The sequence below is a fragment of the Molothrus ater genome, chromosome 20 (genome assembly GCF_012460135.2).
Source record: "Molothrus ater isolate BHLD 08-10-18 breed brown headed cowbird chromosome 20, BPBGC_Mater_1.1, whole genome shotgun sequence".
Taxonomy (NCBI): domain Eukaryota; kingdom Metazoa; phylum Chordata; class Aves; order Passeriformes; family Icteridae; genus Molothrus; species Molothrus ater.
The window spans coordinates 10,549,655-10,570,961 of NC_050497.2; the positions used below are offsets into that span (position 1 = coordinate 10,549,655).

The 21,307-nt window shown below is 46.1% G+C and overlaps 1 protein-coding gene across 2 annotated transcripts in view; it reads left to right on the top strand.

Annotated features, from left to right (window-relative positions):
* The first annotated feature begins 1,676 nt into the window (after nt 1–1,676).
* The window catches only part of NEK6 (NIMA related kinase 6), a 44,420-nt gene continuing 24,789 nt past the window's right edge, over nt 1,677–21,307 (top strand). The window contains exons 1-2 of one of the 2 annotated variants that reach the window (XM_036393700.2): nt 1,677–1,762; nt 17,469–17,590. In XM_036393700.2, coding sequence (XP_036249593.1) covers nt 17,498–17,590 — 93 coding nt within the window. In that variant the 5' untranslated portion in view covers nt 1,677–1,762; nt 17,469–17,497. Of the gene's footprint in view, nt 1,763–17,465; nt 17,591–21,307 lie in introns of both variants that reach the window. The other variant, XM_036393701.2, reaches the window with a different exon arrangement.

Below are 21,307 nucleotides of genomic sequence, written 5' to 3' on the forward strand. Positions count from 1 at the left end.
GCTGTGCAGGCATCTGCACCCCGGAGAGAAACTCTGCGCCATCAGAAATGCTCCAGGAGAGAGAATCGACTTTCACTGTCTCTTAAATGTATCAGAAACTCAAGCCCTGGATCTTGTTTGTATTCACCCAAACGGAACACAGTGAATTTCTATTAGATAGGTGTAAACAGCTTTATAACAAAACCAAAACCGAGTGATGTTTCCAGAAGAAGCAGTTAAAATCTTCCCAAACAACCACAGCAGTTTCTGGTCTCTCTGGATGCTGGAGGTGGCACTGCTTTAGCAAGAAGGTTTTCCTAAAAGTATGAGTTTCTATGGATAAAAGCCATTTGAGCAAAGATCTGCCATCATGTTTCAGGTTCTGTAAAACACAGAATTATTTTGAGGTATGTAAGTAGAGCCTGCTGGAAAAAGTGACTTATTTGAACCGAAATGTCTTGGGCAGCAGGTTCCCCACAGCTCTGGTGTAGGTGGAGGTGATGCAATCAGTCGAGAGAGAGGGGACAGAGCAGCAACACGCCACGAGGGCTGCAGGCATTTCCTTGGAACAGGGGCAGAGAACGCAGAGCGGGGCCTTTCCCGCTGCTCCCGGGAAGGCGCGGGCAGCAAATCCCCGGCGCTGCGGGGCAGGGCGGCACCGTGTGCCACTGCCTGCTCCAGACAGCTGCGGCACACCTGGGGCATTGGGAGCAGCGAGGCCGGGCATGGGCAGCGCGCTGAAACCACGGCGCTGTCCCGAAGGACAGGGCTCACCCATGGCGGGTGCCCGACCTTCCCCTCCCGCTGGCTCCCTGCTCACAGCCGGGGCACTTCAACTCGTCTGCCCTACAGGAGTGATTAAAAACAACAAAAAGCACTTTAAAGTAGCATGTTTACTAGCAAAGGGCTGCATGGAAATGGTTAGAGCAGCAAAGGTGCTTTTGCTGGCACAGTGTGTTTCATTTGTGAGCTGCTCTAGGGCTCTAGGGATGCTGTTAGCACTGTGCCCTGCCAGCGCTGGGAGCTTCCAGTCGTACCAGCAAACATCTCCACGAAAGTTTGACAAAAGTGACAACAGGTGACAAAATAGGAGCAATTGCCTTGGTCCCGAGCCCCGCTGCTGCACAGGGACCATTGCTGAGCCTCGCTCGTTTGGTTGGGGTTTATTGCCACGTTCGTGTTCACTTGTGAAAAAAACCTGTTGAATTTGAAGTTCAAATTCAATCTAGGTCGAGTACTCATGTCTTAATTTGCAGACTGAGGATTTTCTATCCCAAAAGCCGGACAGATTTTGGAGCCAAACCCGTTCAGGCCGGTTCGTGCAGGAACTCGGCTGCGCCGCACTTGAGGCCCGAGGCTGCGAAACGCCTGGGCCGGACCCGCGATGGGGTCCCGCTCCCAGCCGAGCGGCCCCGGCCGGCCTCCCGCAGCTCGGGCGGGAGAGGATCCCGGGCCCGGGGAGCCGGGGCGGGGGGAGCGCCGGGCGGCCCTTCGGTCCCGCGGGGCCCCGCCGCGTTGCGGGGCCGGTGCCGGGGCCGCCGGGGCCGCTCCAGGTGCGGGGCCGCAGGTGGCGCCGAGCGCGCACGCGCCGCCCCCCGCGCGCGGCCCCCGCCCGGCCTGCGTGGCAGCGGCGGCGCGCGCGCCCGAGCGGCGGCGCGTGCGCGGGAGCGCGGGGCGGGCGCGCGCGCGGCGAAGTTCCGTGCGGGACGCGGCGCCGCTCGCTCGGTCCTGCGGGGCTCCCGCGCCCCCGCGCCGGCACCGCCGCGCCTCCGCCGCGCCGCAGGTGAGCACACGGGGCCCTGCGCTCCGCCGGGCCGCGCCAGCGCCGCGCCGTGCGTGTGTGCCCGCCCGCCGCGGGCCCCGGCCCCGCGCGGCGCCTCCGGGCAGCCCCGGCTGGGCCGCGGGACCGAGCGAGGGGCGGCGGGGGGGATCGAGCGGCGGGGCCGTGCGGGAGCGGGGGGTCCGGGCCGCGGGGCCCGCACGTGCCCGGGCGGGAGCGGGAAGCGGCCGGGAGCGGCACCGGGCGGGTCAGCCCCGCCGCCGGCGGACGGGCCGAGCGGCGGCCTTGCGACTTGAGCAAAGTTGAGACCGCGACACAAACACGAGCGTTTGCGCGCTCCGGTGTCGCTCGGAGGCTTTGGGGAGGTTTGGGGGGGTTTCCATTTCAGCAGCGGCTCTGCTCCGAGCCCACGCTCCCCGCGGGAGCCGTTCCTGCCCCGCGCCCCTCCGAGTGCCGCTCCCCCCAGCCCGGGATGTGCTCGGTTGTCTCCTCGGTGGGGCTCCCGGGGCTGGCGCAGGGAGCCCCAGGCTGTGCGGGAGGCCCCGAGACCCTGCCCGGCTGCTGGGGTCTCCTGAGAGCCATCCTGGCGATTCCCGGTCCCGGGCTGCGCTCTGCCGCTCTCTCTCCAAAGGTGGGAGCCCGCGGTACCCCCGGTGCCGGAGGATTACACATGGCTTTGGAGAGAGCACATGCTAGAGCTGAACTATCAAATACCATCTTTTCCCTCCAAAGTGTGATTTATGATGGTTAGAATAACGGTGAATTTCTGAGCCCATCTGTTTGCCTGCCTGTTCGCACACATGGAATAGCTCTGCCCATGGTGATTGCCTATGGCATTATTGCAGGAGAAGTAGCTTGATAGGAAATATTGTAGCAATTAGAAGTCCAGTGATGCAAGTTCCTGACACATTGTGGCTGTCTTGCTGTCAGTTCGGTGTCTCCTTTAAAAGTTCATTTTTTTGGTGAATCACTATAAGCAACCGTTTAACTTCTGCAGCATTTATACAGCTTTCACATTTGAGACATCTCTTGACATTGAGTCAAGCTCTTTCCTGTAGACATTCTTTGTGACAGTCATATTCTGTTAAGCAACAGCAGAAAAAAAAGAAGGAACTGCTTTTAGATAAGACTGTTGCTGCCTGTTTCCTCTGGCTCTGAGTCTTAGAGACCTAAAAAAATGGGAGCTGTGAGAAACTTTTATTATGATGGAAAAAGAGCATCTTCTGTGGGAAGTGAGATTGTAGATGGAATGTGAGTGACTGCTGTCACCCCAAAGGAGTTGTCAGATCAGAACCAAATTTTTGCTTTCTTAACACCTGTGATGTATAAAATGTTTCTGCTTGTTTAATTTTCCCCTCCTTCCTCTGGAATTCTGTCTTTTGACAAATAGGTATTTTGTGAGAGAGGATGGATGCATAATTGGAATGTTTTTTATATACCTTTTCAAATTCTTCACTGTTCATTTCGTTGGGAGAAAACCAGATGAAGAACTTGAACCCCAAGCCTATATTGGGAAACAGATTTTTTTTTGCAGTACTTGCCCTCTATGATCCTGCCTGAAAAGTTTTGTGTCAGTCTATATAACACTGAATTATACATTGAAAATATTGAGCCTACACTGGCTTTTTCTCATTTCTTGCAGTTATTGAGGCTGTACTGGAGAAAATAGTGATTCTGATGCTTCTCATGCAGCGTATTTTTGGGCTTTATTCACACCTACCCGTTAGTCTGAAGGGCTCTTGCAATGGCTTGAAAGAGGTTTTTACATATTGAATGAGCTGTTGTTTGCTCAGAGTAAAATGAGTATTTTTGTTTGAATGGGGGTAGGAGCCAGAAATGCCCATGTGAGTTTTTCTCCTGCTCTGCCTCTGCTCTCTTGGCTGTAAAATGGGGGTGGTTACCAACAAGTCCCCTTCCTGAACACCTGCAGCTTTCTAGATGTGTAAAGGATTCATTAGTGGATGTATTTTAGCATCTTTTCTTCCTTTATGTGATGCAAAATATATTTGACCTCAAGGCTATGAAAGACATATAATAACAACCAACCTGGCAGAACAGACCAACCCCTGTGGCTGCAGCAGCCAACAGCTGGGGCAGGTGGGAGAAATCAAATGTATTCAGTCTGAATTTAAAGCAAGAAAAAAAGGAACTGTGGCTGGAGGAGCAGAGGAAGTACTTGCAGGATGATTTCAAAAATGAAATGACGAAAGTGGAAATCTGGGCCTTGTAGGACATTTGCTTTGTCCTAAATGAAAGCTTAGATGGGTCCTTAGGGAAAATGAATTTATAGCCTAACTTCTGCTTTAGTTTTTGTCATTCTAACTTGCTTTTCTTAGAGGTTCTTGTTGCAGAGGAGGTTGGTCATGGTGATCTTCAGCAATGAGAACACGAAGTACATGGAACCTCATTTTAGAAGCTGGGCTCACCTTCACCACTGAACAAACCTGTTTCTAATTGCAACTTCCACAGTTTTACTCCAGCTCAGCACTTGTATAGACAGAGAGTGGTCGTGTTGCTTTGTATGGTTTGAGCACAGAATTATGGTTCTGGAGGTCGTGAATGGCTGTTCTGCCCATGACACACACTCCTGCATTTGCCTTGGAAACTCACTGAACCAGTCTGTTTTACCTTTTATGGGCAGCTGGTGACTAACCCAGTGTACACCTCCCCAGGTGCTTGACTGGGCTGTTTGTAGGAAATTATGTGATATGTGTCCTTGTAGCCAGTATAAATACAAGATGCAGGAAAAAAAATCTTGTAATATTGAAGGCAAAAAACTTAATAGTCATGCAGCTGAAATATACTTTATGATGATGACCTTGATACCACTTGCCACTGAAGATGCTGAAAATGTCACAAGAGAATGTGAGCTGCTCTGTCCTGGTTGTGGGACAGGCATGGTAGCAGAGGAGGTGCTGTGCCTGTGCACACTCCTCGGACTGGACAGAGTGGCCTTTCCCAGGACAGAATCACATGGGAGTTAAAGGTTGTCTAAAATGGGCAAAGGGAACACTGTCCTCTTAGAGGCAGAGGCCTTGGAAATAGTTTTTTTCTGTTACCAAACGCTGTTGAGCTGTGTTTATTGTACTCAGCCTTTGTAAAGCTTTCAGTACAAGCACATGCCAGTACTCAGGCAGGCCCTGCTGCTCTCCTGGCGGGTCAGGGAGCACCCTGGCAGATAAGAGCACCTTATCTCCAGTGATGGGAGCAGTGGGGAAGACTCGGTGTGTCAGCACCAGGCAGTCTCAGTGGCTGGGCTTGTGCCACTCAGCTGCTGCTGGGCTGGAGGTTCCCCTGGTGTTCCCAGGCTGGCATTCCCCATCCCGTGGGCTGGCTCAGCTCACTGGGAACCGGTGTAAAACCAAGGAGCCAAAAGGGGCTTGATTAAACAAGAGAGTTGAGGGCTTGGCTCTTTGTGGCTGCTGGAAGGGCAGGTGGTGCTTTCCCAGGCTGTGTCCTTGCCTTTTCCCTTGGATCCTGAGGGATCCCAGCCTGCTTTTGGGGACTGGGATGGGTGCCCTGGGAACAGGCTGGACCCTGGGTGTCTCCACTTGTGAATTCCATGTTTCACTGCAGAGCTGTGTCTCGAAAGTTAAATGGAGGAACATGTAGTATCTAGGAGTGCAAGAAGAGTTCAAAGTGTTCAAACTGAGAGGTGATGTTGGCCCAGTCAGTGTATTTCTTTTTGAAGAAAAAAACCCAGAAGCCAAAACATTTGCATGCAAAATCTAGATTTAGGTCTGACTTGAAAGTCATAGTGCTTTTTGGAATTGCTGCAGTGTGTCTAAATTACATAGAAAATTAAACTGCATAAAGTACTTTAAATTCTTTTCTCACAGGGTTTGGGGGTGGTGAGGAGGTGTGTGTTTCTGAAGCCAGGCTGGGAGCTGCTGTCTGGAGTTGGCTGAAATGTAGGATGGGTAGAACTGAGGTTCTGAGTGTGTGACCAAGTGGCAGTTCTAGAACCTGGAAGTAAAGTTTTGTTTAAAACCAGAAAAGCACAAGGAATTATTTTTAATAGTGGTTCAAATGCAGAGGCCTGTGAAAGTGTCAGATCTTTTTACAGGCAGACAAGTATTTTTCTATCTTGACATATTTTTTATATGCACCTTGAATTGAATCAAGATTACTTCAAGTTCTAACCTGTTCTAAGTATTTAAACATCTGGACTCACTGTAAGTGCCATTGCTGTCCAGACATGAGAAGTCTCTTGGATTATTTTTTAACATTTTAAAATATTTCAGCAAAAAGCTGCATTTTCTATTCAGTTAAAACTATATGTAGTTTCCAGTGTTAAATCTTGTGACATGGCTTATAACATGGCATGATACAATAAATTGCAAATAATTTTACAGTGTCAGTACAACTAAAGAAATTAAATTTCTAAATTATTTACTTCAGCGTGGTGCTACTTTAAGTGTCTGCTATCAGAGATTCCAGGCAGTGAACAGCTGTCTGTCGCAGATGGGGGAGGAAAAAAACCCTTAGCTTCTTCCTTCTAAAAAGGTTTCCATATAAACCCTGTAGTAATGTAATACAACCTTTTAGTCAAATTTGAGTTTCCTGTTACACATTTAAGTGAACCGACAGCAGACTCGTATCTATTTGAAACCAAGTGGTGTAAGTGAATGCAACCTTGGGAATTTTGTACTCCAAAGCATTCTTGAAGCCTCACAGATGCTTGTTGAGCAGTCAGATGTATTATTTATTGCATCTTTAAAAAAAAAAAAAAGGTCCTTGCAGGTAGTTCATGACTTCTATAGTCTGCTGTGTTTTGGTAAGATCAGGTGGTGTGGTCTGTCCTGTGCTTGCACTGTGTTTCACCCAAGAAAGTCAGGTCGTTTAGAAACTATCAGCAAATCCACATTTTTAGTTGAGTCCAGGTATAAGTAAGTCTGAAAAAAAGTAGGTTTAAGGTTGAGTGTTTTCTGCTGAGATCCTGAGATGGCAGAAATGGAGTTTTGCACAGAACTGCATGAAGTTTGGGATTATAAATTGGATGTGCTAGTTCATTGTTCTATGAGCTAGTTCACCATGGCAATTATAAACTTATTAAAATAGTTACAACATGTCAAATCACAAAGTGCAGAAGATGGTAGGATTATTCTTTTTAAATGACAAAGTTGTTGCTGCTGTTGGTGTCCAGTGTCTCCTTTATAGTGATTTCCTTGCTGTCTTTCTTGGTTTAACCCCCATGGACTATTTATAGGCATTTTACAGTTCTGAATTACTTCTTAAAGTTTTTGTGTTCATTTGTTTTGAGTGACTTTGGTCTCCAGTTCTGGACTCCAACCTTTGAATTGTGCTTCAGATGATGAATCAAAGTATGTTCCAGTCCATCGCCTGCCCTTGGACAGACCTTGAGCACCAGTCTGGCCAGATCAATGCATTTGATTTAGGAAGGCAATTATTTTTGTTATTTTATCCAAGTACTGACTGGCTTGGGCTGTAGTCTGAAGCAGTCTCTCTGTGAAGCTGCTGAGCTTTCCCTGTTGGGAGCAGAGGTCCCTGCTCAGCTCCCTGAGCCTCGATGTGGCTGCGCCTCTGGGTGGGCTCATCCCAGTCCAGGGTGTAAAAGGCTTTTTCTGAATTCAGCGATGGATGGATGGATTATTTGTATAACATCAGTTGGAAATGGTGTTGAAATGCTGATTTCCCAAGTGTGGAGATGCTGCTGCTGCTGCTGTTGCAGACACCCCTTCTGGAAGTGAGCCCTCTTAGCGGGCAGGGACCGCTCCTGATGTGGTGTTGGTGGCAGGAGGACATATGGGGGTGTATGAACTCAAACCTTCCCAAACCAGCCAAGCTGGAGGAACCAAGGGTGAAAAACCCAAGTGTGGCAGTGCTGGAGAAAAGGGCAGAGATTCCCCTCAGAGCAGGGTGATAACATTTTGCACTGCACAGCACCTTCCAAAATGAGTGGCTGTCAGAGTGTTCCCTCCAGCCAAGGCAGCACTGCCAGCAGACCTGAGGGACCTTCCAGGGGAGGTTTCAGTGTCTTGTTTCAGTGCATCCTCCCACCTTTGAGCCCAAACACCCTCGCTGTTTGATGTGGTGGGACTCTCTGGGACTGGTTGTGCTGTCCCTTCGGGGGAGGCTGTTGCCACCGTGCTCCTCCACGCAGTGTCTCCAGATGAATCACGGTCTCCTCACCACGTGGGTGGTACTGCAGGGACCAGAAACTGCTCTGATAAGGCTGTGACCCGGTCCCAGCTCAGCCTGCTGACAGAGCAGGTGTTGCTCCACACCCTGGGGAGGATTTGCAAGTCTTTCATTTTGCAGAGCTCAGTGACAGATCCTGTTCTCCAGTTACTTTTGTCGTTGGGTCTTTGGGAAGCCCTCTTGCTGTGAGGTGGGAAGTATCCACCAGCCTGTTAAAAACTCATGGTTTTTGGAGTGCATGGGAGTGGAGTTTTCAGTCCCTGCTGAGAGGAAAAGCGGGTGCTGGGTGGTTGGGACTGCTGCCTCTGAGAGCTGGGGAGGCACAGCTCGAGCTCCTTCACCCCTGCTCGCTGGTGCTCACTTCCCACACCGCCACTGTCTCTGCCTCAAGTGGTCCAGGATAATGTAAGTTCCAATTTGTCTTCTTTCCTTAGAGCCAACTGTCCCCTTTGGCTTGGGAGAGTAACTTTGTTCTTAACTTGGTGATATTTAAACTGTGGAGTTGGAAAGTCCCTGCAGAGGGTGCAGTAATTGGGGAATGCCCACCTACAGCACAGATGACAGCTTCAAAGTACATTCAATACGCTCCTTTCAGGAATTCCAGTGTCTTGTTGCTGCCATCCTGAAAAGGCATGAGTTTTCTCCTTGTGGAACATTCTGTTTCCTGCAGAAGTGTTCCTAGGAACACTCTGAATGTGAAGCCTTTCTTGGAGGGATTGTGGTGGGCTCTGCTTCTTGGAGCAAATCTCTGTCATTGCAGTGAGGAGACGAGGAGAAAAGCTGTAGGTATTTTAAGTTTCTTTCCCCAAGAGTAGGGTTTCAGGGCACACAAATACCAAACATGAACACAAAAATTCCTTCCTCTTTCATGGAGATTCGGATTAATTCTTTGTGCTGCTGGTGTTTCATTAGCTCTTCTATCAGAGTTGTAAAAAAATGAGAGTCTCAGAAATACTAAATTGTAACACCCCCCCCCCCCCCCAAAGAAACAATTAAAAGGTTTTAAAAAACATGACTGTATTTTAAGGAACCAAGTAAGTCACAACCGTGTGCCACCCTGTAATCAGCTGGGAAACCCAAGGAGTGACTCTCAGCTGTCAGTGTATTAAGAAGCAGTGCTGCCTTTTGTGGAGTCTGTATATACTGAGCTCAGGGCCATGGAGTAAATCTTCTTGCTGTGTGTTCATAATCATTCTACTTAGAGTAAGCGCTTCTTGGGTGGGTATTACAAACCTGTTAATCTTTATGGTATTTATAGGGTAATTTTTAACTCTCTTGAGCTCTTTACTTCCTTGTGGGTCAATTACTCAATTTATAACATTGTGTGTCAGATGTAAGAACTTTACCATCCAAGAGTAAACAGTGTGGGAATGGTTCTCTACCTGTGTTTGCACTTAGTTCTTTGTGTATTAAGGTATGCAATAACTTATTCTGTGACTGACTTATTGGGATTTCTTTTAGTTCCCCTGGTTTGTGCTTTGGAGTGACTGTAATGTCTTATTTTAGCTTTTCTGCTTCATCACTAATGAAGCAGAAAAGGAAGAGGGACTGTTCTGCTTTTGCACTTGCCTTGCCACGTGGCTTCCAACTTATAGCTGCACCTGGATTTTGCTGGACTTGAAAAATTTCTTTTGATGAGTTGTAGTGTGTTATTCACAGGTATTAATAAGGTGTCAGCATTGGGGAGATTGGGAAAGAAATGCAGGCTGGGCAGAACTCTTGTTTCCATGAGTAAGCTCATGGTTTTTAATAATCTGATACTACTGAGTTTATGCTTCAACACTGAAGCTTATTAGAGCAATAGAAAATTGTTACAGAGGGCAGAATACAGTGGGAAATGTGATTTGTCTCTTATACAGAGCTTGCACATTTAGTTATAATTTTCTTGAAAGGTTAATTCCCAGCTTCTCTTCAGAACATTCTGTGCAGGCCTTTCTGTAGGGAAAAAAATTGGACCCAATTTAAATAGACAAGTCTTGTGAATCCTGAAAGAATTTGGGCATTTAGCCCAGGAAAGGGAGAGTTCTCTGCAAGAACTTCATTAACCCTGTCTGTCATCAAAATAAGTAATAAAAGTAGCTCTGCAGACATTGTAAAGAACAGATCTTTGTTTTACCCTGTAGCCTTGATCTGCAAGGTACTGGTGAATGAATCTTGTTCTTTAGGCACAGCTGTGCCCGTGTGGGAGGGGAGATGGAGATGTGCTGCATGCAGGGATACAGAAGGGGGAGATGAACTAAAGAGCTGCATTGGTTTTTGGAAAACTTGTGCCATTTGTTCCAGGTACTCAGGAATGTGCAGGGAAGGTGACTTGCATTTAGTAGCAATATTGATAATGCAGTCTCACTCACTCACTCACTTTTCTGCCCCAGTTATGTTGGGGTGGAAACCCACAGATGCTATTTCTAGCACAGCTATTTTTGTAAGTAGAGAAATGTTAAATATTTTTACATGGAGAAGAGTTTCTGCTTCCGTTTGGCTGTTGCTTGCAGGATCCAGATGCTGTGAAAGCTCTTCCTGCGATGCCAACATCTGGCTGCCTGCACATTTTGGGTAGAGTTTTATGAGGTAGCTTTGAAGTTGCTTTTGGATTTGAATCACATGAATCTTTGGATTGGCTGGGCTGCACAATTCTCAGCATCATTTCCTTTTCCTTCTGATTATGGGAAATGTAAATACTTCAAGCTGTTGTTTTGATGTTTTGAAGTTGGGGGAACATATATCTCTATTTTCCTCCATTCCTTTTCCCTGGATTAGAGATATGATTTGAGTCTTTAATAGCCAACAGCATGGCTGGAGAGAGAAGCTGCATGAGCAGAGTTGGTTCCAGCAGGTTTTGTGGATTTTGAGCCATGGTACATGGGCTTGCTCTCGTACTTTGATCTACCTTTCTCAAACATTTCAGAAATTACAGCAGTATTTCAGAAGTATTTTTGTGAGGTTTGCTTAATACTTCTTGAGTGCTTGGAAGTGTTCTAATTAAAAGATATTTGGAAGTGCTAAGTGGTGGTGTTTCCAAACATATATGTACATAAAGATTTATAGAAAACTTTGTTAAACTTTCTGAGGACGGGCTGGGCTGAATGGATGCCATGTTCAGGGTTTGGCCTGTAGGAGCAGAGCTGATTCAAATATTTTTTTTTGAACTTTGGATCTTAGTTCTGGTTTTGTCTTACCAGATTAAGGTGGTCTGTTCACTTGTGCTCCTGTGAGGGGTGGGTGGTCAGTAAAGGTGTCTGACAGGATGCAGCTGGGAAAACAGTTTGGATTCTTTGTTGTGTCTGGTGGAAACTTATTTTAGGAGTTGGTTTAGATTGAGGGGTTTCACCATAGCCTCAGAACAATCCATCTGCCCGAGTGCTTGAGTTTTGACTCTTCTTGACAAGGGTTCTTCAGGTGTTGCAGGAGAGCGGAGCTGTATTTCAGCTGTCATTGTCACCTGGCTGGGAGTGCAGTGAGATGGTTCCTCCTGTGCCAGGAGCCAGCCTGGAACGGAGGAGGTGCTGCTGGTACAGACAGTGTGTGTTCCACGGGATGGGACTCATTTCAGTTAGCATTTAACGATGTGAAAATGTCTGGCACTTTCTGTGAACATTTACGTTATGAATATATTTCCAGCCTATATTTAATCTTCCCTTCATCAGAAATGAATGAATTCCAAGAAGGATAACAGAAGTGTTCTTAAATAAGTTGGCTTCGTGTTTAAAAGCTTTATTGCATTATAAATTAAAACGTGAGCATGTTGTCACATGCTTGGTAAGCAGTACAGTAAAATTCCAGGTAGATTTGGTATGTGTTTATTTTTGACATGTGTTTCATTACCAGTGGTGGTGGCCTGAGAGATCTGGCTCTAATGGTTCCAAGGTGATAAAAATGAATACAGTGAATTTTCTGGAGGGCTCAAAATTGCAACTGCAAGAATATAAATTAAGGTTGGCTTGTTACTTTACTGAAACACACCTAAGTGAAAACTGGTAGGGCAAGAATGCAACCTGTTGTTGCTGTCCCATGGTCACAGTATCACCTCTCTTCAGAGGAAGTATTGTCCCTTTAAATGCTGCTGGCTGCTATCCATCCTGACTTTTGGATGTGAATATGGATTTGATGTTTACATCCTACACAAACATCACACATAAATATTTACATGTAGTGTTTACTAGGACATTGAGTGCAGTGAAAGAAGGGGTGGGAATAGTCCAGTTAAGCTGGTGAGAAGGAACATTCACCTTAAAATATGAATCACCAAGTGCTCTTGGCACTAATCCTGGAGCTGTTTAATAGGAGCCCTGAGAAACCATCCCTTGGAATGGATGGATCTGCTGAGCATCTGAAATGTGTCCAGAAGACTTAGACAACTATGTTTTTTGGTTTAGGACCAAGTTCTAGGGAGCTGGTACTACAACACAGGAAAAAACCGACCAAACAAAACCCAACCCTTAACTCAGCCAAAACTTTTAAAACTTAAAACTAAAATTAGAAGTCATCTGCCTGCCTACCTGGTGAGAGATGGGCACTTGAAATGTTCTCTCAGAAGTGTTGTATTAGCTCAAGTGGCATCCTCAAACACAGTGATCCAGCCAAGCACACTCTGCCCAACCTTGCTATTTTCAAGCCATTGTACTAGATTTTCCCCAAACTAGAAGACAGAGTATTTGAAGTTATAATGTTGCTTGCTTAGAATGGGAATACAGACCTGAGCAGGGTGTAGGTAGTGATTTGAAACAGAGTGGGATGTTTCATACAGTTAATTATTGGCAGGAAGCATTTGTTTTATTGACATCCACAGAGAGATGACTCTGCGGAGCTTTAAATAGTTGACTTAATGTCATTTTGCTTCTAGGTATGGAACAGTGAATTATGGTGTCTGTCACAGCATTTGTTTAATGAGTATCAGTTGTTGACAGGGTATGAAAAAGCTCCAGGGCTTTTCAGCCATTTCACTAAAACATTCTCAGTTAGGGGATTTGGGGTCTTTGAGGAGCCCATCCCTTACTGGCTGTTGAAAATCTGGTTTGCACAAAGTCTTAGCAGAAACCCATCTGCATCTGCTCTCAGGGTAAATCCAACCCTCTGAAATGTGAGGTATGACTAAACCACCGTTCTTCTCTTCAGTGGTCAATTTGTCACAAGGACCCTCATCCTTCCCAGGGGGTTACAGATTGCAGGTAACTCACACTGTCATGTTTGTGTGTGTGACTATAGGTGCAGTTTCATCGTGATGCTAGGCCTGAAATTCAGAAGCTGTTTCTGGGTGATTTACTGGACTCTGTTTAACAATTTTTGCTTGAATTCCCTCAGTGCAGCCGGAGCTGTTGGTGAGAGGCTCCAGTCCCCCTCACAGGGCAGGGTGGCCATGCACGACCACCACCCTCCACAGGCAGCTCTTGCTGGGCAGTTTTTTACTGAATCACATTCTCTAACTGTGCTCTTGCAGTGTTCTCTCCTCAAGCATTTCAGTGCCATTCCTCGTGTTGTTTCGTTTAACATTCATATTCATTTTTTTTTCAGTGTTGGCAGGTGTGTATTTCACATTAACATGAGGGGTTTTTTGGATGTTAGACTGCTATTTGCTTATGGTAATTTCCAGTCATCATAAGGTGACTGTTGAGAGAGATGAGCAGAGAGGAAAAAAATTGTCAGGCATTTACAGTAAATACTCTCTGCTTTTGGAAACGCTGTCAGAAGTTTAATTGTTAGGTTCAAGTAAGTTTGTCATGTGCCAGACAGAATCAGTCTGCTGTAATGAACGGGTTACGCACTTCACCAGCAAAAAGGGAGAGTGAGAAACCAAGGGATGCTCAGGATTTCCTGTCACCTTGCACTGCAGAAGGAACAGGGTAGGCTTTTTAACCTAGCCTGTAATTAGGTTTTGCATGGAAGCATATATTACTGTGCTCGCTTTGCCAAAGCTCTTCAGTATGATGGATGAGATTTAAAGGTTGATCTGACTAAATTGCAATGAGAATACTAACGACAAAGATATTTCTGTTGTGAACTATTCCTACCAGGCATCACAGCTGTGACAGAAATGGTGTAAAGTAATGGACAATAAAAGTCACTCGAAAATAATACTCTCCTAGGATTGGGCTGCCTTCCCCAGAGCACCTACCCTGAACCACAGCGATAATGTAATCATAAGCCCAGATCATCATTTAAATATATAGGTAATCTCATAGAGTATCCTGGCAGATTTATTTTATGAGCAAGGAAGAGGAAGAGTATTATTGGGCAGTATGGAGGAAGAAAGTGGTGCTGATGTGGTGGTGTTTATTCTGTAAAACAGTTTGCATTGCTGCAGCCTTTGGGGAGCCTGCAGTGAGCAGCACAGTGGTGGCTCCAGGAGGAGTGGCAGCCTGGCTCCGAGGGCAGCACATCCCTGCATGTGTCACAGCCAGCTGGGGGCCTGCTGGGTGTGCCCTGCTGCATTTCAGTCTCCGGCAACTCCCCGTGTGTGGTAAAAGATGGACATTTGTGCGCTAGGTTAAGTCGTGTACTTGGCTGGTTTTAATCAACTTGTGGATTTCTGGAGCCATATATGACTTGCTGTTTTGTTTCTGTTTGTTTTACACAAGGTACCCACACGGACCTCCTGGCTCCCCCACAAGTTCCTGTGTAGGAGGATAAGAGAGGCACACAGTAACTGAGGGGGAAAGCAGATTTGTGTATGTGACATATCTGTGCTTGAGCTCTCAGTTCTGTGTGTGTGTGTGTGGTGGGCAGCAGCAGGGCTGAGCACGGGGCACACAGAGCAGCTGCTGTGTCTTGCAGGGAGGTGAAAAGTGCTGGTACAGAAAGCAGTTGTAACACTGAGCACAAGCTGCTGCTTTGCTGCCTGCTCGAGAGGTGCACGGTCCTGTCATGTTGATTATACATCTGGGAGCAAATAATTTGGCCTGCAGTTGAGTTGGAGGCATCCTGAGACACATGGTGATACCCGATCAGACTGGGCACAGCTGCTTCACCAGGAGCACCCGGGGCACCAGGGCGGCTGGGACTGAGTGCCGGGATGCTGATGAGGTTCTGCTCCTTAATGAGTGTCTTGTAACTAATGATCCTGGCCTTTGCTACCAAGTGCCCTGGGCTGTTCTGCCCTGAGAATCCCACCTGTCAGGTACCTGCAAGGTATCAGGAGTTTGATGGGATTTTGTGTTTTGCTCTCTACTGATTAGGTCTATGGACACTGGTACCCAGAGAGGAATTGCAGCTGGGGATGTGGCAGGGGAGCTGACTGTACAAGAGAGTTTTTGTTTTCCCTGTACTTGGAAACAACCCAGGTTACCTGTGAGTGCTGCTGCATGGAGTAATAACTGTACAGCAGTGAGGTGACAGTGTGTGGGAGAAGGAGCTGTTCATCCCATGTGGGTTGTGGCCATTTTTCCTGTGATGTTAATGATGATCCTGTTCTTTTATTCACTTTCTGGAAAGCTGTGTGATGCTTCATGCAATTTAAAGATGTTTTGATTTACAGTCATAGTCAAGACTCAGTGTGAAAATGTGTGATACTGCAGAACTCTGTAGGAAATTTGGAAGCAGGAATAAAAGGGTAAGTGCAGAGCTAAGACAATGCCAAGTAAAAACAGGCCGGTGTTAAGAGTGTACCTTGTACCTTTTCTGCTGCAGTGCAGTGCCCGTGTGTGTTTGGCTGCTCTTTGAAGATCCTCTGTGAAGCCCCTTCCCGGGGATTCCCCTTCTCCCTGCCAGTGCAGTGCCAAAGCCTGGAATAGCCCAGCTGACAGCCTGGGCAGGACACGCTGTCCCGAGGGAGGTGTCAGGGGCTCCGTGCTGTCATGTGAGCTCTGCTGGATCTCTTTCCAAAGCTGCTATTTTGTTCTTACTCCTTGCTCTGCTTCCAGCTGCAGCACTTCAAACAAGCAGTGCCTGAGTGCAGCTCCTGCCCTGGCCGTCCCTGCTTGTGGGCTCTGCTGAGCTGTGAGCCCCTGCCCCTGGTGCTCCCTCACAGCAAGGATTGCTCCTCGAGTTTCCTCAGAGCCTGGGGACTGCCCAGACTGGGCTATGGCCAGGGCATTCAGGTTCCCATGTCCAGAAGTAAATCAGTAAACCCCTCCCCTGTTTTTGAGCGTTAGCCCTTTGGAAGGCAGGGCACCGTGGATGCCCAGTTTGATCAGTGCTAGGCTGCAGACACTTCAGTGGCCCTGCCTGGACATGTCTCTGTGCTGGGAATGTGCCATGTCCAGGTTCCTGTGTTGGAACTAGGCTTTGCTTTGTGTGTGTGGGCTTGTAAGAGAGAGAACATGTGGCTCTCCCTTCAAGTAAACTGCCTTTCTTCAGATCTTGAATAATAAAATAATTAAGATAGTTCCAGCAGTATAACATAAGGTAGGAATTTCATAGGGCACTTTAATGTCAGTATTGAGACATAGTTTTATCTAGGTATCTTCACCTGATTACTAATAAACCTACAGATGCTTGAGACTGAAAAGATCTTAAAATCAAACTTCTTCATACTAGCAGTGATTCTCCTTCCCCCACTGGAGTTTCATGGTACTGACTTTGAGAAGCTGTTTTTATTGAGAGCAGCCCATGTGTTCACCTGTGTAGTGTGGCAGGAGCTGCAGCTCTTTTGTCAGAGTGAGGGTTCATTTGCTTGAGACATGAGAAGAGTCTCTCTGTTTTCCCCCTGTGTTATGGTAGCTGGTGTTGGGAAAGATCTGCCAGAGCTAAGGGTTTATTTCACAGACAACTGTTAAAAGAATTGAGCACTACTTGCTGCAGAAATTCTTCTTCATCATATTTTCTCCCCCACTCCCACAAATATTTAAAATACCTTTGTATTTTAAACTAAGACTTAGTCATTGCCCAAGTGCCAGGCACGCACTATTAATACACTAATGAGGTCAGGTTGTGTTCTTTCACTGGGTGAATACTTGCCAAAACTCTTGAAATAAGTTTCTGCAAATGCTTGTGTTGGCCACTAAATCTTCCCTTGTCTCCATTAGGCTTCAGTCAGTGCCAAGGACAGGAATGATGTGGCTGGGAATGGCAGGGTGTGGGTAAGGGGTGACCAAAACCTGTGAATGGCCTTTTCTGGGGAAGGGACATGGGTGTATTTATTGTGGGTGTTCTCTAAGTGCTGTGTCTGTATTTTGGGCCTGACTTTGCTTGGGGACAGAGCCTGGCCCCAGAGCTGGTGTGGAGCAGGGAGTGCTGTGATGCAGTCCTGCTTCCCTGAGCAGCTGATAGAATTACCAGAGTTTGTCCCCGAGTCAGGCCAGAGCACAAATGGTTCGAGTAGGGCTGGAAAATCTGGGTAGGGTCATTCTTTCTCTGCAGGCAGAGGAGGTGTCCCACAGCTGCCCCATCACTGTTGCCCACGGGGTTCCTGAAGTGTGTGCACAGCCCTGTGCCAGAGCAGCAGTTAATCTGGGATCACAGTGTTGCTCAGCACTGGGATGTCTCATGTGCCTGTTGGGCAGCTCTTTACAGCTTCTGCAGGTTCTGGTACCATTTCTGAAGGGGAGCAGACTCTCATTTCTGACTGCTGTGTTGGGCTGGCCTGAAACCTCTCCCCTTTCTTTTGCCTCAGCAGAGCCGAGAGGCAGAGTTTGGTATGATACCATGGAAGGGCAGCACAACCATCCTCATCATCTAGGGGACCAGAACAACCCTCTGTGCAAGCTGCCAGGGCAGGAATTCCAGCATGATCCTCAGGTAAGTGTGGGTGTCCGATCCATCTCCCTCTGTCTTTTCTTGCCTTCGTTCCATAAGGGTCTCCTGATTTCTTAGCATTTAGCTGCTTTTGTCCCCCTCCTTTTGTTTTTAGTGCAGTTGTAGCAGTTGTAGGGAATATCCAGTTTGGGATTCTGCCAGACAGCTTCCTGAACCCACTTTTTGATTATAGTAAGAGAAAGAGGAAATAGTTTGAATTTTGCTCAAAGCTAGTGTTTTTAAATCATCCTATGAAAACATACTGAGTTGGCTTTCTCATGTCTTTGATTCTTTGAAGAAAAGGCCAAGGTAAAATAGATTATTGTGTAAGTGAATAAATGTATTTTATCTCTTTTTATAGTAAGTGCTGGAGAAGTAATTACCAGATAAAAGAAAAAGCTCATTCCACATGGAACTGTAGGCTCCCTGCGAGTCTCTGGAACTCATCCTGTAATGTATTTTGTCCACACTATAATGAACTTTCACTGTAGCAGCTCCTCTCTCTTCCTGCCTTTCTGCAGAAGGGAGCTAAAACCAGGATTAACCCACAGTCTGTGTAGTCATGAAACTTGGATTTTGTGAATTCTGGCTGCTTGACTTTTCAGCCTGTGTTCTGTTGATCAGAGCAATTCAGTTTTGCCCCTGTGTTGTATTAAGGAATAAACCAAAAGGAGCATGGAAAGCTGTCAGAAAGAAGAGAATTGCAGCAGTGGTGGGATGTGACTGTGGGGAGGGATGGGGTGAGCCTTTGCTGTTCCCACTGCAGTGCAGGGCTGGGCAGGGTCCCCGAGCAGGGTGAGCAGGGTCCCCGAGCAGGGTGGGCAGGGTCCTCAAGCAGGGTGAGCAGGGTCCCCGAGCAGGGTGGGCAGGGTCCCCGAGCAGGGTGGGCAGGGTCCCTGAGCTGGAGATCAATCCCACTCTCCTTGGGAAAGCTCTGCCAGTGCCCAGCACAGCCTCTGCTGAGGGGGAGTTTTGTGCACACAGTGAATGCACTGCTGGGAAAGTACCATGGTGTGGAGCAAAGCCCCCTCTCCTAATGTAGCAATTTGTCATATTAAGTCATTTAATAATAATTGAATCCCCTTGATTAATCTCCGAGAATTAGCCAGTTGCATTTTGAGCAATTAGGGTTAATTACTGCCTCATTTGGCAGGATAGTGCCCCTGTAATTATTTCATGAACAAGATTAGGAAGTGTTCCTGTGCAGCAGATACATTCATGGCATCTTGGAGCACATGTTAGAATTTGTAATGACATAGTTAAGTGTAATTAGTAGCTAATAATCTGTGTTCTGCTGTGATGCTGATGCTGAGTGGGCTCATTTTGCTGTATGGTCATTGTTCAGTGAAACCTGCCCTCAACTCTGGTAATACCCAAGTTCTGTTAATGGAGGGCTCTAGGAAACTGTTCTCAGAATGGTCTAATTTGGAATTAGAATTGCAGGAAGACTGCCTTTGGTTTTGCTGTCAAAATAACATAAAAAGACCTGAAAAACAAAAATATACAGTCTACCAAGGAACTGGAAAAATGCATACAAAAAAGGTAGTGTTGAGAAGCCTTACATTGGTAGCATGATAGGATTGCTGATGACATATTTCTGTTTTTCCAGTTTTCAGGAATATATTTATATAAAAATTTTCAAATCTCTGATACTTTTTACCTGGAGAATCTGAAATTGCATCCTTTCTTTCTTCTGAAAAATCTGAGTAATCCAGACATGCTGTGTAGTGGTTTGTGGGAGGGAGGTTTGGGAAGATAAAATTGACCAAACTGGTCTTATGAGAAATGTCATTAATGATAGAGATAAAAACTTCAGCAATAAAAACCAGAACATGAGTTCTTAGAGCCTTGGATGAGGAGGGAGCTTTGTGTGGAACAGCCTTCTCTTCCTTGCAGCCCCTTCATTACAAACTTCTGTGCCAGCCCCCAAAAGTCCGGAGCAGCAACGTGCTCCTCTCCCAGAAGCTTCTCCTATAATTATGCTGCTTCCTAAAGCTTCTTTTTTGTCAGTTCTGGCAGAGGTGTTGTTTCTGCTCTATAACTCATCAGTACAGAATATGAGTCAGGCTTTTCTTTTCTGTCTTGAACTGCTGTAGTTTAGCTAAGATGAAACCTTTGAGTAATGCTGGGTACTTAGAAGTTATCTGTAATACAAACATTTTTTTCAAATGTCCAATGAAATGACAGTTTTGGCTTTTGGCTCCCATACCTGCCCAGAAATACCCCAAGGAAGTTCATTAGCAAGAGGGAGAACATTTTCTAGCAATGTTCCAGAATGAAGGTGTTAATTATTTAAGTCTCCAGATTACTTCGTGTATAAACACTAAGTAGCAGTGAGCAATAAAAATTATTTAGGAGTAAATCAGTGATATAAAAATATAGTTGTAATTTTTCACTTAGTTTTCATACTAAATAAACACAGTAACTCACTTTTAAATAGCTCTTTTATATACTCACATTTTAGCAGCAGAGCTGTTAAGAGATTATTTCTATGGTAATTTTAATTTCTTTGTGAATGTCACCTTGTCCTGCTATTTCCAAGCTGGTATTTTTCTCTTCCCTTGTGGTGTAGCAGCACAAATGTCTAGACAGGCCCAGAATATCTGGATATCAGGATCGATCCCAATCATGCTTTCAGGGATGCTGAAGCTTTGAAACTTAAACCAAGTTCTTCAGCAAACTTTAAATTCCAGGTAACAGGTCAGGTGAAGGATATTTCATGACTGTGTAGTCTAATTTTGAAGCTCAAATTGAAAAACCTGATGTATTCTTCAATAATTACTTGGCTACCTGTTTGAAGGATAATCCATATTTTAAAAGTTTCCTCATCTCTTGCAAGCTTAGAAGTTCCTTCTTTAATCAATCTGTTCTAATGTGTTCTCATAAATTCACACTGGAATTTCAGCCTCAAAGTATGCAAAATTCTTTTCAGGTAGGCATTATTGAATGGAGGCAGGTGTATAATTTTGGACATCCTGAAAGGGTTTGAAATACTGATGTTGATAGTAAATCATTGCTTATAATGTGTGCACATTCTGCAGGAGGGGCTGGAGCTCCCCCAGTACCACTGCAGATGTCTTTTAAAGGTGAAATTAGTTACAGTAAATGTCACTCAGATGAAGTATGCACTTTAGAAGCAAGGAAACCGTTCCTTTAAAATTAATGATGCATTGCAAATATCAGAAAAAACCTTATATCCAGCGTAAAGATAATTAAAATTCAGGTCAGAAGTGTATGACTTAGTCGGGCTAAATTTTTTAATGAGATTTCAGAAAATTAATTGGGCGAGTATGTTTTTACTCTTCTAAAGAATATTTCATTTCATGGCTCTACAGGAAAGATGCTTTTATTGGCATCTGAAGATTGGACTGTCTGACTTTTTAACTGTTGGTTAACTAATCCTAACAGTTTTTAGGTTGACTACAAATACTCTAAATGCCTGCAGCCCTTTGTGCAGGGCTGACTGGTGCCTGTTTTCCACATGCCAATCAGCAGTGAAACAACTGACTTGATTATTAATTAACATTAGCACTCTGGGTTTCTCTGTTGTGCAGTTAGCAGCGAGCAATCCCCTTTCTCAGCCCGTGGGTTCCCTGTGCCTCGGGGGGAGCAGGGGACAGGCCTGGCTCTGCTCTGGGGCTGTATTTGGGATATTTTGGTTTCACTCTCAGGGTGCTCCTTGGCCCAAAACAAGGGCTTAGAGGCTGCAGGCACAGCTGC